The 14,736-nt window shown below is 56.5% G+C and overlaps 2 protein-coding genes and 1 non-coding gene across 5 annotated transcripts in view; 1 reads left to right on the top strand and 2 right to left on the bottom strand.

The window, feature by feature from the left end:
* The window catches only part of PLPPR3 (phospholipid phosphatase related 3), a 43,791-nt gene that overhangs the window by 27,558 nt on the left and 1,497 nt on the right, over positions 1 to 14,736 (top strand). Inside the window, exons 2-8 of one of the 3 annotated variants that reach the window (XM_061151187.1) lie at positions 6,287 to 6,902; positions 7,740 to 7,860; positions 13,535 to 13,720; positions 13,795 to 13,936; positions 14,022 to 14,217; positions 14,307 to 14,364; positions 14,437 to 14,610. In XM_061151187.1, the coding sequence (XP_061007170.1) occupies positions 6,892 to 6,902; positions 7,740 to 7,860; positions 13,535 to 13,720; positions 13,795 to 13,936; positions 14,022 to 14,217; positions 14,307 to 14,364; positions 14,437 to 14,610 (888 nt within the window). In that variant the 5' untranslated portion in view covers positions 6,287 to 6,891. Of the gene's footprint in view, positions 1 to 6,286; positions 6,903 to 7,381; positions 7,404 to 7,739; positions 7,861 to 13,534; positions 13,721 to 13,794; positions 13,937 to 14,021; positions 14,218 to 14,306; positions 14,611 to 14,736 lie in introns of those variants that run through there. The other 2 variants (XM_061151185.1, XM_061151186.1) reach the window with 2 other exon arrangements.
* On the bottom strand, positions 163 to 2,999 carry AZU1 (azurocidin 1). Its single transcript, XM_061149392.1, has 5 exons — positions 2,942 to 2,999; positions 2,498 to 2,654; positions 1,986 to 2,127; positions 1,008 to 1,241; positions 163 to 442 (listed from the first exon to the last, which is right to left on the bottom strand). The coding sequence occupies exons 1-5, from the start codon at positions 2,997 to 2,999 to the stop codon at positions 293 to 295; spliced, it is 741 nt and encodes a 246-aa protein (XP_061005375.1). The 3' UTR covers positions 163 to 292.
* Positions 1,555 to 1,660, bottom strand: LOC133062984 (U6 spliceosomal RNA). The gene has a single exon (XR_009694302.1). It is a non-coding gene; the product is annotated as a U6 spliceosomal RNA (small nuclear RNA).

Genomic DNA, 14,736 nt, shown 5'->3' with positions numbered 1-14,736 from the left:
CTGTGGAGTGGAGGTCACCAGAGCCCCTGGTTCCCAGCACCGCCATCAGATTCCCTGAGTGGAGACCCCTGGGGTGGATGCCACTCTTGTGGGCAGAGGTCCTGGCACTGGGCCCCCAGCCCCTGCCCGCCCCCCGAAGAGCACAGTCAGGCGCCGTGGGCAGAATGGGGACAGATTCTTTATTAGAGTCACAACCGCGGGGGCCGGGGTGGGGCCTCGGGATGGACACGCAGTGCGTCGCGGGGGCTGAGCTCTGGCTGCGCAGCGCCCCCCGCGGGCTGGGCGGGGTCCGTCAGGACGGCTGGTTTATAACCGAGTCAATCCAGTTCCTGAAGAGGGCCACACGCGCGAAGAAGTCGGTGCCCCTACCGCAGGGCCCCCGGGACCAGGAGGCCACGCCGTGTGCCAGGCCGTTGCAGACAAGAGGGGTGCCGCCGTCCCCCTGCAGGGGCAGCAGGAGGGTCAGGGCGCCCCAGGCCCAGCCCTCCACCCTACTCCTGCCCAGAACACCACCCCTGCCACCCACAGAACCTGCTCATGCCCCTGGCTCTGTCTGTGTGCTGCTCCTCTTTCTGCGCTTTTCCCTACATTTGCTCGCAACTCGGATCTCAGATGCCGCCCCCACTTCCTCAACTTCCTAAGGCCCCAGGCTGGGCCGGCCTGGTGCATACCACTGCCTTTCTTTTTTTTTTTTTTTTGACACCCCTGTCTTAATAGCTGATGCCCAAGCCCTTCAACCACAAGATATGGGAGCTCCTGGCTCCAGAAGGGCAGTCCCTCCTGTTCCCTCTTGTGTCGCCAGCCACCAGCATAGGGCTTGGCAGGCAGAGTTGAATAAATACTGTTTCTCAGGCTCCAGTATCTGAATCATCCAGTTCTAATTCAATACTTAATCCCAGGGTGAGTTCTGAACTTGCTTTCTCTCCCCGCAAGTGGAGCTCACTACCTCTCAAGACCCCTTCTCCCCCACCACGCGGAGCCCACACCAGATAACACCCAGTGGGTACCTGGCAGATGCCACCCCGGCGGGTGAGGACGCCAGTGCACACGTTGTTGGGGCGACACTGGTTTGCAGGTGTCACGGTAACATTGAGGACCCTAGGAACTCGGGAGAGACGCCCCCTACGCCGTCGGGTGCCCCAGCCTGCAACCTGGCACCTGGTGCCGGCTTCCACCGTGGCGTTCTGCTCCGGCAGCGGTACCGGCGCCACGCTGCTGGTGAGGTTGGCCTGACGGTCCAGCTGGAGAGGGAAACTGGGTCAGGAGAGGGCGTAACTGGGGCCCAGCTGGGAGCCAGAGAGGCAGCAACATGAGTTCTGATCTGGAAAGCAGTTTGGGTTCAAATCCCAGTTTAGGCAGTAACCTGCTGTGGGGTCCTGGACAAATGACTTTACCTTCTGGGCCTCTGGTTCCTCCAGAGAAGGAATCAATTGTCCTTACTTGCAAAGGTGGTTGAGAGACCCTGAAGGTGAAGAGCTCGCCCAGGAAATGCAGATAAAACAAAGCACCACCCTCCACTCTCGGTCAGATTGGCAGGAAAAAAATTTTTTTTCCTTACATATGAAACGCTTCATGAATTTGCATGTCATCCTTGCTCAGGGCCATGCAAGTCTTCTCTGTATTGTTCCAATTTTAGTATATGTGCTGCCGAAGTGAACACTGGCAGAAAAATTTTAAAAATCATAATATGCAGTGTCAGCAAAGATGTGGAGAAACAGGCAGTTTTAAATTCTGCTAGTGGAAGGGTAAGTTGGCTCAGTTGTTGTGGCTGCTCTGGGAAAACTTTCACAAAGAAATATGCACAAAAACTCATTGTGATTCTGTCATAACAAAAACATCTGGAAACAACTTCAGTGTCCAGGATTCAGAGGCTGGCTAAGTGGATTGTGCACTTGGCTGTACGATTTAAACCCCAGGCTCCCTGCACATGGCTTGCTCCCCCTTAGCCCCTCAGGCCGACGCCAGCTCCCCACTCCTTTCCCCACCTGCAGCAGCAGCACGTCATTCAGGTTCTGCTGGGGGTCATAGCCATTCTCGCTGACGCTCCTGATGGAGAACGTCTGCCGGGACTGCTCCCGACGCCTCAGGTCATAGGCACCCAGCACCACGGTGGCAATCCCAGCGTTCCTAAGAGCAGGGGGGGACAGATACCAGGCTGGGCTTCCCCACAAGCCCCCAGCCTTCTACACCCACCAGGCGGGCACTTACATGGGGCCAGGCTTGCAAATAAGGTAGGGAATTACCAGCCTGCTGGCTCATGGCCCGGGAGCCAGAGAAAGGACATCAGTGATGGTCAGGCCTCTGTTCATCCTCCTTCTATAGCTGCATCTCGCTCTGTTTCTAGGGCCCCATTTCCCTCTCTAAGCCCCTCAACCCTTCCTAAGACCAGGCCCCCTTGCCAACCCCTCCCCTCCTCACCTGCTAGGCACACCCCCCCCGCCCCCCAAGCTCTCTCCCGCTCTCAGCACCCCTGCCCACTCCATGGCCCCCGGCTCACCGGCTCTGGAAGCAGCTGGCCGCTGTCAGGACAAAGTTGGGGTGGATCAGAGCGCCCCCACAGAAGTGCCTCCCTTGTTTCTGGATGGAAGCCAGGAATGGGAGCTCCTGTGGCCGGGCCTTCCTGCCGCCCACTATGTCCACCAGAGGGGCCGAGCCTGGGGGGAGAGGAGGGTGTGTTGCAGCCCCCCAGTCTCAGCCCCATACCCAGGGAGACCCCAGCCTCCCACACCCCTGTTCCCTAAAAGTTCAGGTCCCCACCCTCCCGGGGCTGGTCGGGGCCAGCTTGCCTGTGTGGCCTGGGCCTGGTTGCTTCACTGTCCCTCCCTGAGCCTTGTGTCTGGGAAACTGGGGCGGACACCCGCCAGTCCCTCTCCCCCAGGCCTGTCCCCTGCAGTTGAACCCCTGCACAGATGCAGACACCTGGCCTGGGGCGGGCACTCACCAGCCCTGGAGGTTGCTAGCAGGCTGGCCAGCACGGCCAGGAGTCTGAGTGCTGTCATGATGGGGCCGCTGAGGGTGGCTTGGGACAGGGCGCCTTTATACCCTGGGGCCTCAGCCGTTAGCGCACACCCCCCAGGTCCAGCCCCTCCTGGCGGGAGCAGAGGAAGTTGCCCAAAACCTCCCCAGTTGGCCGCTCCTGGAACCTGCCTGGACTCTCCAAGTGCCAGCCTGCACCCTCTGTCTTCCCCTCTGGATACTGGGCCACTCCTCTGTGTGGGTCAGGCCACCACCCAGCCGCCACTCGTAGCTCTGCCCGGCTTCCTAGCCTGAGTGCCGGGGCCCACCACTGCCCACCTGGCCTGGGATTGAGTTCTGCTGGCTTCGTGTGTGTGTGTGTGTGTGTGTGTGTGTGTGTGTGTTCTTTACTGCTTTTTATTTTATTATTTATTTGGCTGTGTCGGATCTTAGTTGGGGCATGTGGGATCTTTCAATTGTAGCATGCGGGATCTAGTGTCCCTACCAGGAACTGAACCTGGGCCCCCTGCATTGGGAGTGTGAAGTCTTTGCTGCTGGACCACCAGGGAAGTCCCTGCTTTTTTTTTTTTAAACAGCTTTATTGGGATATAATTCAAGTACCATACAACTCGCTGGATTAAAGCATGCAGTTTCATGGTTTTCAGTGTCTTCACAGAGTTATGCAGCCATCACCCCAATTTTAGAACATTTTATCACCCCAAAAGAAAAAAGTAGCTATCAGAAGTCACACTCTGTCCCCCAACCCCTGATAACCATGAACCCACTCTCTGTGCCTGTGGATTTGCCTGTTCTTGATGTTTCCCATCAGCGGAATCACACAAACTCTGTGGCCCTTTGTGGCCAGCTTTTCACCTACAGGATTTTTACCTGTAGATATGTGGCTGGGTCCCCCACCTGCCCTTAGTCTGAGCATCTATATAGTGGGCAGGTGCATGGAGCCCCCAGAGCCTTAAGGTACTGGAGACATTGCCTGCCCGTCTCCGGCCTCAAAGTAGGGTCTTCAGAAGTTTTAGGCATTCAGTACCTGAGCAAGAGATGAGGCCAAGCAGAGAGAAAGACAGGGTTGCGTATCCAGAATATATAAAGAGCTCTCACAGCTCAACAACAAAAACAAACCATCCACTTAAAAATGGGCAGAAGGTTTGAAGAGACATTTCTCCCAAGATACACAAACGGCCAACATGCCATGAAGATGTTTAAAATTATTAGTCACCAGGGAAATGCAAATGAAAACCACAGCGAGACACCACTTCACACCCACTAGGATGGCTAGGATGAAAAGGGCAGAACAAACACAGTGTTGGTGAGGAGGTGGGAAATTGGAACTCAGACACACTGGCTGAGTGCAAAACCCTGCAGCCGCTAGGGAAAGCCAGGCAGCTCCTCAAAGACTGAATTATCCTGTTACTCAGCACCTCCACTCCAAGGTGCAGGCCCAGGAAAACTGAAAACAGGGCCCATAAACCTGCACATGCATGTTCACAGCGTGAGTCACGGCTGCCAGGATCTGGAGGCAACCAAATGCCCTTCAGCAGACAAACGTGTCCCTCCACACATGAGAGCATCCCTCAGCTGTGAAGAGGGGTGAAGCCCTGACACTTGCTACCACATGGACAGACCCTGAGAGCACGATGCTCGGTGAGAGAAGCAGACATAGAAAGACACACAGGGTGTGATTCCACTGATGGGAAACGTCCGGAACAGGGCGATCCACAGACACACAGGGTGGGTTCCTGGTTGTCAGGGACTGGGGGTTTAGGGGGTTAGGGGAATAATAGCTGAAGGAAACAGGGTTTCTTTGGGGGACATGGAATGTTCTAGAATTAAATGATTGCACAACTCTAAATCTCCCAAAAGCCAGTGGATGGTATAACTTACGATGGCTGATCTTACGTCATGTGAATTTCACATCAATTTAAAATTTTTACTTATTTTTGACACCTCAGCTTTTATTATTTATTTATGGCTGTGCTGGGTCTTTGCTGCCATGCGGGCTTTCTCTAGCTGCAGTGAGCAGGGACTGCTCTCTAGTTACATTGTGGGGGCTTCTCACTGCAGTTGCTTCTCTTGCGGAGCACGGCCTCTAGGGCATGTGGGCTTCACCAGTTTCCACATTCGGGCTCAGTAGTTGTGGCACATGGGCTTAGTTGCTCTGCAACATGTGGGGTCTTCCTGGACCAGGAATTGAACCCACATCCCCTGCATTGGCAGGTGAATTCTTAACAACTGGACTATCAGGGAAGTCTGACACCTCAAGTATTTTTTCCAAGGTGACACCAAGAGGTTGGGCTGGTGGTGGACCCTACGTCTCAGGTCACCAATTGGTGTCTGGGGCTGTGGGGGGCTCTTCCAGGGCAGTACTGGGGAAGGTGGAGGCAGCAGGTGTCAGGGTCCCCTGCTAGGCCTCAGGGTTCTCCGCCGAGCTGAAATGGTGGGGTCCTGGGGTTCAGACTGATCCCTGCTGTGTTTATGGTCCCACAGATGAGCCGTGTCCCTAGCACAGCCCCCAGGACCGGACCCTACCCCAGTCCAGTGTCCGCCCCCCCAAGACTGCTTCCCATCTCCACCCTCCTAGGATCCCACCCATGCTTTCCCCCACCCCCTGCCCAGAGCACAGCTGGTTAAGCTGGGTGATGCTGGGGTCCAGAGGTCCCTTCCTACATCCCTTCCTACTGGATGATCTCAGGGGCCCCTTTCTGGGCCTCAGTTTCCCTGTCTGTGCAGCAGGACATTAATGCCGCCCCCCCCCCCCCCCCATAGAGCTGTGTTGAGCATCAAGTGTATTAATGTGTTCAGGAGTCTCTGAGCAGCACCTGGTGTGTTCCACCCTCTTGCCTGCTCTAAACTCTGCCATGGCTCCCTAGTGCCCAAAATCAAGTCATCACCCTCCCACCCCCCACCCCCTCACCCCTGGCTGCTGCTGGGCCACGTACCATCAGAGTTGGACCTCACTCCCTCTCCACCACTGGGGATCCAAGGAGGAAGAACCCCCCCCCCCCCAACTCCTGATACTGCCCCAGACTCTCCTGGTTCCCCAAGCTGTCAGGAAGGTCTCTGGGGACATCCCTTCATTTCTGCCCATGCCCCCAGGAGGCATCAAGCATGATTGCCCCATTTCCCTTCCTCCTACCTCCAGAGGACAGTTTGTGGTCACCTTTCAACACCAGCGATTCCCAACGGCTGTCCAGCCCAGGTTCTGCCCCTGCCTGGCTGGGAAACGGAGTCCAAGTGGGCATCAGGCCTGGGGAGGTGGGACAGACATGCCAAATGTGTCCCCTACACCAAGCCGTCTTGTTATGCCCATTTCCAGGTGAGGGAACTGAGACCCCGGTGGGATCAACTCTCTGGACTCCACCCTTAACCACACGGAGGATCATCTTTGAAGACACGTGGAGTTGATTGTCTTAACACAAGAAGGGCCACAGCCAGGAAGGGTCTGGAGTATGGACGGCTGCACACACTGGATTCTCCGGCCGCGCAGCCCTCCCCCAACCCCCCTATCCAACTGGACGTTTAACCGCGGGACTTATTTTGAGGGTCTGTCCCGGTTCTCGACGGCTCCCCCGTGACTGTACCGGGCTAGGTGTACAGGAGATAGTGAACAAAAGGAGCCAAAGAAAATCCTGCCGTCTGGGGCCTGAAGACTGTGGACAGTGATTTAAGTGCCCGGGGGCCTGTTTCCCCATTTGCCAAACGATGGTTAGCTGGCCCCCACCCTTCATGACTGTGGAAACACCTGCAAACAACAAGCGCCGCCTAAGGAGCCTCACGTGAATTCACCACGAGGGCCCTCCCGCTCCGCGCGCATCGCGGAGCATCCCGGAGCATCCCGGGCCTTGCGCCTCGGATGCTGCGAGCCAGGCGAGGGGCCGCGGTCGGACCAGTGGAGGGTGGACCCCGAGTGGCTGGGGGAAGATGCAGGGCAGGTGGGCGAGGCGCGGGCCCAGGAGCGAGACAGCGCCCCCACCCCCGCCCCCAACTTCTTTTGTCTCCCGATGGCCCGGGCGCCCAGGGAACTCGCCATGGAAACGCGTACCAGGGAGGGGGGCAGAGAAGCGGGAGACCCGGAGACCCCGCCCGCGTCCAGCCTGGATGGGGCTACCCGGGACCATCTGAGCCGCCCGGGAGGGGAGGAACCCTCAGACCCCGGTTAGTGCTCCCCGCCGCGGGGGACGTAGATCCCAGCGACCCAGAGACCGAGGGCGCGGAGCCGGGAGGCGGGGAAGGTGACGGACGCGCGCGGCGCCCTCGAAGCGCCGAGACAAAGGCGCAGCCTCCAGGCCGCCAGGCGCGGGGTCTCAGGCCGGGCGGGGCCGCTCGCTCTCCGCCCCCCCGCTCCGCCCGCGCGGGGGCGGGGCCGGCTTTGTGCCCGCCGCGCCGCAGCCCCCGCCGCCGCCAGCTCCGCCCTCCGAGCGCGGGCGCGCCAGGTGAGGGGCCTGCGGGCGTAGCGCGGACCCCACCCCTCCACCGGCTCCGGCCCTCCGGGTCCCGGAGGCCCCAGCCCTGACTCGCGGGTGGGACCCCGGCCCGGAGGCTCTCGACCAGGCCGACGCCGCCCTCTCTGCCGAGCCCTCTCGCGGCCCCTCCATCCGGGGAGGCAGCCGGAGGGTTGGGCAGGACCGCAGTGCGCCAGGGGCGGCCGCGGCCCCCGCCTCGCGGCCTCAGTTTCCCTGGGCGTTTTCTGTGCATCCCGGCCCGCCGCTCCTCCGCGGGCGCCGGGCACCTGGTCCCCCAGGGCTCAGTCTGCGCCTCCCCTCCTCCAGCGCGGCTTTGTCCCCTCCAACTACGGTTTGTGGCGCCCCCGGCACCATGATCTCGACCAAGGAGAAGAATAAAAGCCCGAAGGACAGCATGACGCTTCTGCCCTGCTTCTACTTCGTGGAGGTGACTGGGGGGAGGTCGCGCTGGTGGGGGCAGGGCAGAGGCCTCCGTTTAGCCGGCCCTGGGGACCCCCACGCCGAGGGACCGGGGCGAGCACAGCCAGGGGCCTGGGTGTGTGGGGGCGCGGGGAGGGCGGTCAGAACAGTTGGGCTTTGCAGGACGAGTAGGAGTTGCAAGAGAATGTTCTGGGCTTTGCGAGAGCTGGACAGATGCTCGAGGCGGGACCTTCAGTCCGGGGTTCGGGTCAGCCGCTCACACGAAGGGGCTGGAGCAAGGTGCTGGGCGCGGTGGGCGGGCGGGGAGGGGGGCGCGGTATGGATGCGATGTCTTCCTGCAAGGTGAAGGCCGGAGGCCTGAGTGTCTGAATTGAAATTCCTCCTCTGCTAATCGTGGAGGCTCGTGGACTTCCTGAGCTCTGACGGAACAGGCTCCGCATGTAGTGAGGGCCTCAGGAGTGCTGCAAAATAAGATAGTTAAGTGCAGCCACCGGGCACATCCTGAGCGCTGATGAAGTGCTGGTGAGGCGAATCCACCTGATCAGTACCTGGGTCACCCACAATGCCTCCTGCTCTACACGCCAGGAAACCCGGCTGGAGTGAGGGGCCCAGGCTGGGCGTGGGTGGAGAAGTCCTCCGGACCTGAGCAGATAGTACCCAACCCTACCCTGAGCAGGGTCACCCAGATGGCTGGTTACCTCCCCCACAGGCAGAAAACCTGGTTACTTTTTCAAGTTTGCATTTGAATCCTTATTACAGTAGGTTATTCCTCCTCAGTGTTCTACAGGCCACACGGAGGCAGCCCCTCACCCTCAGCTCCCCTCAACTTCCCACTACTCTCACCTGTGTCCCTTTCCAGAAAGCCTTTCATTCGGGGCTTCCCAGGTGGTGCTAGTGGTAAAGAACCGGCCTGCCAGTGCAGGAGAGTAACAGTTGTGAGTTCAACCCCTGGATCAGGAAGATCCCCAGGAGAGCAGGGCAACCCACTCCAGTATCCTTGCCTGGAGAATCCCCATGGACAGTGAGCCTGGTAGGCTACAGTCTGGGGTGGCAAAGAGTCCAACAGGACTGAAACGACTACAGCCAGCCTCCCATTCAAGTTCACCGTATGTAGCCCTTCCCCCACCACCTGTAGAAATGCAGGTTCTGCCCTCGGCTTTTTTTTTCTTTGGCTGCAGGCGGGGTCTTAATTGTGGAATGCAGGATCTTTAGTTGCAGCATGTGGGATCTAGTTCCCTGACCAGCAATCAAACCTGGGCCCCTGGAAGTGCAGAGTCTTAGTCACTGGACCACCAGCGAAGTCCCTGCCCTTGGTGTTTCTAGCAGAGATCTTTGTTTACCATTGCCCCATCATTTTTCACTGCCCCGTAGTACTCCAGTGCCAGCCCTAGGGAGTTGGGCATTTGGGGGGTTTCCTAGCCTTGATGTCTCACAGGCATTCCTAGCAGGAGACTGTAAACTCTTTGGCCTGTGTCACCCTGCACAGAATGCAGAGCTTGTCTGCATTGTGCATCTGTAGCGAGCAGGGTGTGGAAAGACCCCAGATTCCTCCTACTGAGGCCCCTGAACTTGCCTGTTTCCCCATAGTTGTGTCTGCACCTGTGTTGGTGATGTTTGAATTTTGACCAACCTGAGAGGTGCAAAGCCATATCCCAGCCCTGGTCTGCATTTCCTGTACTGCCAGCATTATGTTTGTGTGTGCGTGGTAAGTTCCTTCAGTAGTGTCGGACTCTTTGCGACCCTGTGGGCTGTAGCCCCCCAGGTTCCTCCATCCATGGGCTTCTCCAGGCAGGAACACTGGAGTGGGTTGCTAGTTGCTATTTCCTCCTCCAGGGGATCTTCCAGACCCAGGGATCGAACCTGCATCACTTACATCTCCTGGATTGGGAGGCAAGTTCTTTACCACTAGTGCTGCCTGGAAAGTCCAAGAATACTGGAGTGGGTAGTCACTGCCTTCTCCAGGAAATCTTCCCGATTCAGGGATCGAACCCGGGTCTCCTGAATTGCAGGCAGATTCTTTACCGTCTGAGCCACCAGGGAAGCCCAGTGTTATATTTATTCATTCTTAAATACACATGCCCCCAAAGCAAGCACGCTAGCCCGCCATCGTGAGTGTGTGAATGATTTTCCATTGGGGCAGATATGCTCTGAGGGGTTCCTGGTTTTCAGCTGAGGGTCTCTGGAAGCAGTGAGAAGTGGGTGGTGGGATTTAGGAGGCACTTACAGACCCTCAGGGAGTGGCAGACTCTGAAATGGGGCCCCTGCCACCAACCCACCCTGCCACCAGGTTCTTCCAGCTGGGTCTGGCAGGGAGATGTGGGCAGAGGGCTGGAGAAGCAGGGGGAGCTGGCCAGGTGTTACAGCCACTTTGCCGGGGGCTTGGAAAGGCGTGGGGGAGGTCTTCAACGTGACCCTCTTGTGGAAAGATTTGCTGATGTTAGTTGTACCCTAAAACCCTCTCTGTGGCCGGACACCATCTGCCCACTGAGCCAGATGCTAAGTGCTTTCCATGTGTTTGCTCATCCAGTCCTACACAGACATCCGGCGGGGTGGCCACTGTATTGTTCCTGTTTTCAGCTCGGAAGACTGAGGCACAGGGAAGGGGAGGAGCCATGATGCAAGCCCAGGCAGGTGGCCATGAACCGCTTCACTCAGCTGCCTTGGGCCTCCTGCCTTCATGCAGCAGGTGCTCCATAAATGCTCCTTGGACACCACCAGCCCAGCTCCTTCAAACCCAGCTCACCCAACTTTGGCCATTTCCTCTCTGGAAGCCTCCAGCCAGGATTGCATGGAGAGCGGAGGCCCTGCTCAAGAGAGAGAGTGGAGGTGGGAGCTTCCCAAGGCAGCTGAGCCCCTTAGGGGCCCACCTACACTTTGGTCCCAGAGGTGCTGGCCCCAGTGGATGCGTCAGTTTGAGACCCATGGACCAGAGGGGAGGCAGAGGACACTGGGAGGGTTTGCTTCCACTGGAAACTGCTCAGTCAGTGCTTTGCAGTGTGAGTGGGTGAGTGAGTGGCGGTGTAAAGCCTGCCCCGCTGCCCTCCTTGAGCACACTGTCAGCGACTCGGTCAGGTGCAGCTCAGCTTTCCCGAACCTCAACCTCCCACCTGTTCCTCATAACTGCTCTGAGCAAGAAAGAACGTCATGTGTACCCTGTGCCCATCACCTGGGGGCACATGATCAGGTTGTGCAGAAGGACAGCTGTGTGAATGAGCAACTCAAAGAATTCATTTATAAATAAAAATTCATTTATTCAGGCCCAACACCCATTTTCCCAGGGTTTAGTGTGAAGCTGGCATGTAGGGGTATGGGGTGCAGAGGAGAAAAAGCAGCAGAAGAGATGAACAGGCTGGAGCCAGGAAGGGTGTCTCCAAGGAGGGCCATGACCCCAGAGGCAGGTCTAAGTGCATCCATCCATCCATCCGTCCTTGAGAGAAGAGGCCAAGAGGAAGGAACCTGTCTGCTCTTCCCAGATTGTTCAAGGCAGCAAAGGTGCCTTGGAGAGAAATGAATGAAGTGATTAGTGGGTGGGTGGGTGGATGGGTGGATGGATGGATGGATGGATGGATGGAAGGAAGGAAGGATGGGTGACTGGGTAAGTGGATGGGTAGAAGGAATGAAAAAGTAAGCAAGCAAACATAAGTGGATGGATGGAAGGTAGATTGATTGGTGAAGGATGGAGGATGGTTGCTTGGATGGATGGAAAAAAGGGAGGATGGATGGTGGACTGGATGGATGACAGTTAACTGGGGGAAATAAATAAGTTGATGGATAGATGGGTGGGTGCATGGTGGGTGAGTGGGTCAATGGATGGGTAGATAGATGGGTGAGTTAAGTAGATGTATATATGGATGGATGGAAGGAAACAACCAAACAGGCGTAAGTAGATGGATGAATGAATGGTGGATTGATGGATGGAGATGAAAGATGGATAGATGGATGATAGGTGGGTGGATGAGTCAGGGCATGGATAGATGGGTGGTACATGGGAGCATGGGTGGTCAGATGGATGGATAATGAATAAATGGATGGAAAGATGTTGTGAGTTTATGGGTGGATGTTTTTGAATAAATGAATGATAGATGGATGGGTTGATGGAGGGACAGGTGAGTGGATGGGTGGGTAGGTTGATGGGTGGAAGGAAGGATGGAGGATGGATGGCAGGATGGATATGTGGCTGGCTGGGTGGCCTGATGGATGGGAAATGAATAAATGGATAGAAAGATATTGGAAGTTGATGGATAGAGGGATGGGTGATTGGATGTGTGAGTTGATGGATAGATGGTAAGTGGATGGATAGTTGATTCATGGATGGATGTGAGGATGGGTGGATGGAAGGAAGGATGGGTGGGTAGATGAGTGGTTGGGCAGAAGGATGAATGGAAGCATGGGCAGGTGAGTAGGTGGGTGGATGGCTGATGGAAATTTATGGAAGGATGGATGGGAGAATGGGTAGATGGATGAACAGATGGGTAGATGGGCAAGTGGTTTGATGGTTAGAAAATGGATAAATGAATAGATGGAGGTTGATGGATGGAGGGATGGGTGTCTGGATGAATGGATGATTGAATGGACGGGTAATGGATAGATAGTGGATTTAGGAATGGATGATGGATTGATGGATTTATTTTGGGAGGGAGGATGGCAGGTGGGTAGATGAATGGATGGGAGAGTAAGTGAATGGATGTATGGGTAGATAGATGGAAGGAAGCAGGTGTGGATGGATAAATGGATGAATGGGTGAATACATGAAGGAAGGAGGGGTGGATGAATGGTAGATTAGATGGATGATGGAAGGACAGCAGAAGGGATGTGTATATGGATGGATGGACAGAAAGGAGGGTGGGTGTATAGATGGACAGATGGGTAGTGGATTGATGGAAAATGAATAATTGGATGAATGGATGTTGGAATTTGGTGGGCGGAGGATAGGTGTTTGGATGAAATGATAATTGGATGAGTGGATGAATGGGATGATGGATAGATGATAGGTGGATGGATGGGAGGATAGGCAGGTAGATAGGATAAATAGAAGGAAGAAAGGAAGGAAAGATGAGTGGATGGATGGATGGATGATAGATGGGAGGAAGGATGAGTTAGTAGGTGGGTATCAGATGGATAATAAATAAATGGATGGATGGATGTTGAAAGTTGACGGACAGAGGGGTGGGTGTTTGGATGAAAGGATAAATGGTTTAATTGGTGGTAGCTGGATGGATGTAATAGTGAATATGGATGGATGGGTTGATGGAGGAAGGAAGCAAGCATGAATAAATGGATGAATGGATGGTGGATTGATGGATGGATGATGGAAGACAATGGCTAGATGGGTGAGTGGATGGATGGAAGGAATTAAAGATGAGGGGATAGATGGATAGAAGGAAGGGAGGATCAGTGGATAGACAGATGGGTGGGGGTCAGATGGATGGAAAATGACTAAATGAATAGTTGGATGTTGGAAGTTGATAGGGTGCTTAGTGGATTGACGAGTTAATCTTGGGTGCAGGAATGGCTCTGTTAGATGCACATATGGGTGGTGGGTGACTTGGTTGATGAATGAGCTGATCAGTGGGTGAACAGCACAGGTGGGTGGATGGGTCAGTGATAGGACTGAATTTGTGGGCGGATGACTCACTCAGTGAACCAGCGTGGTGTGACCCTGGCCAGCATTCTTCCTGCAGCTGCCCATAGTGGCATCCTCCATCGTGTCCCTCTACTTCCTGGAGCTGACCGACCTCTTCAAGCCAGCTAAGGTGGGCTTCCAGTGCTACGACCGCACGCTGTCCATGCCCTACGTGGAGACAAGTGAAGAACTCATTCCACTGCTCATGCTCCTCAGCTTGGCCTTTGCTGCACCCGCAGCCTCGGTGAGTCCCAGGGCAGGGCCGGGCTGGCTGTGAGCCCCCAGCCAGAGCCTTGCTGAGCACCTCCATGTCCACAGATCATGGTGGGCGAAGGCATGCTGTACTGTCTACAGTCCCGGCTGTGGGGCCGCAGCGGGGGCCCAGGTGGGCCCGAGGGCAGCATCCATGCCGGCGGCTGCAACTTCAACTCCTTCCTTCGGCGGACGGTGCGCTTTGTAGGTGAGTCCCCCATGGCATCTGAGCACCGAGGGTGGTGGGTCTGGCCCCAGCTCCTGTGTCTGGCCCTTACACTCCCACTCCACAGGTGTCCACGTGTTTGGCCTGTGTGCCACGGCCCTGGTGACTGACGTGATCCAGCTCGCCACGGGCTACCATGCACCCTTCTTCCTGACTGTGTGCAAACCCAACTACACCCTGCTGGGCACGTCATGTGAGGCCAATCCCTACATCACACAGGACATATGCTCTGGCCACGACACCCATGCCATCCTGTCTGCCCGGTGAGCATGCCTGGCCCTGTCCCAACAAGCATGTGGGGAAACTAAGGCAGGTCCCAGAGCCTCAGGGCTCACCTGGGTGTTTCTTGCAGGAAGACCTTCCCATCCCAGCATGCCACTCTGTCTGCCTTTGCTGCTGTCTACGTGTCGGTGAGTGCTGCCCCGCACCCCAGATGCCCCACAGGGACCAACTGCCCTGACCACCCACCTGTCCCCTGGCAGATGTACTTCAACTCGGTCATCTCAGACACCACCAAGCTGCTGAAGCCCATCCTGGTGTTCTCCTTCGCCATTGCGGCAGGCGTCTGCGGCCTCACCCAGATCACACAGTACCGCAGCCACCCGGTGGACGTCTACGCAGGCTTCCTCATTGGGGCTGGCATAGCGGCCTACCTGGTGAGGGGTCAAACAGGGAGCCCGAGGGGGAAGGCCAGCCCCACCCCCCCTGGGGGACACTACCGTCTTCTCCCTTGGGAGCTGGAGGCAGAATCTCATGAGCCCAGACTTGCCAAATGTGCAAAG

Source organism: Dama dama, chromosome 9, assembly GCF_033118175.1.
Source record: "Dama dama isolate Ldn47 chromosome 9, ASM3311817v1, whole genome shotgun sequence".
In the NCBI taxonomy this organism is placed as follows: Eukaryota; Metazoa; Chordata; class Mammalia; order Artiodactyla; family Cervidae; genus Dama; species Dama dama.
This window is presented reverse-complemented; position numbering and strand designations above follow the sequence as displayed.

Excerpts from the sequence above, each read along its gene's own strand:
- AZU1 (XM_061149392.1), bottom strand. The coding sequence starts at position 2,999 with ATGACAGCACTCAGACTCCTGGCCGTGCTGGCCAGCCTGCTAGCAACC. Across the intron at positions 2,655-2,941 it reads GCTAGCAACCTCCAGGGCTG|GCTCGGCCCCTCTGGTGGAC; the intron begins GTGAGTGCCCGC and ends CTCTCCCCCCAG. Across the intron at positions 2,128-2,497 it reads GCCAGCTGCTTCCAGAGCCG|GAACGCTGGGATTGCCACCG; the intron begins GTGAGCCGGGGG and ends CCCTGCTCTTAG.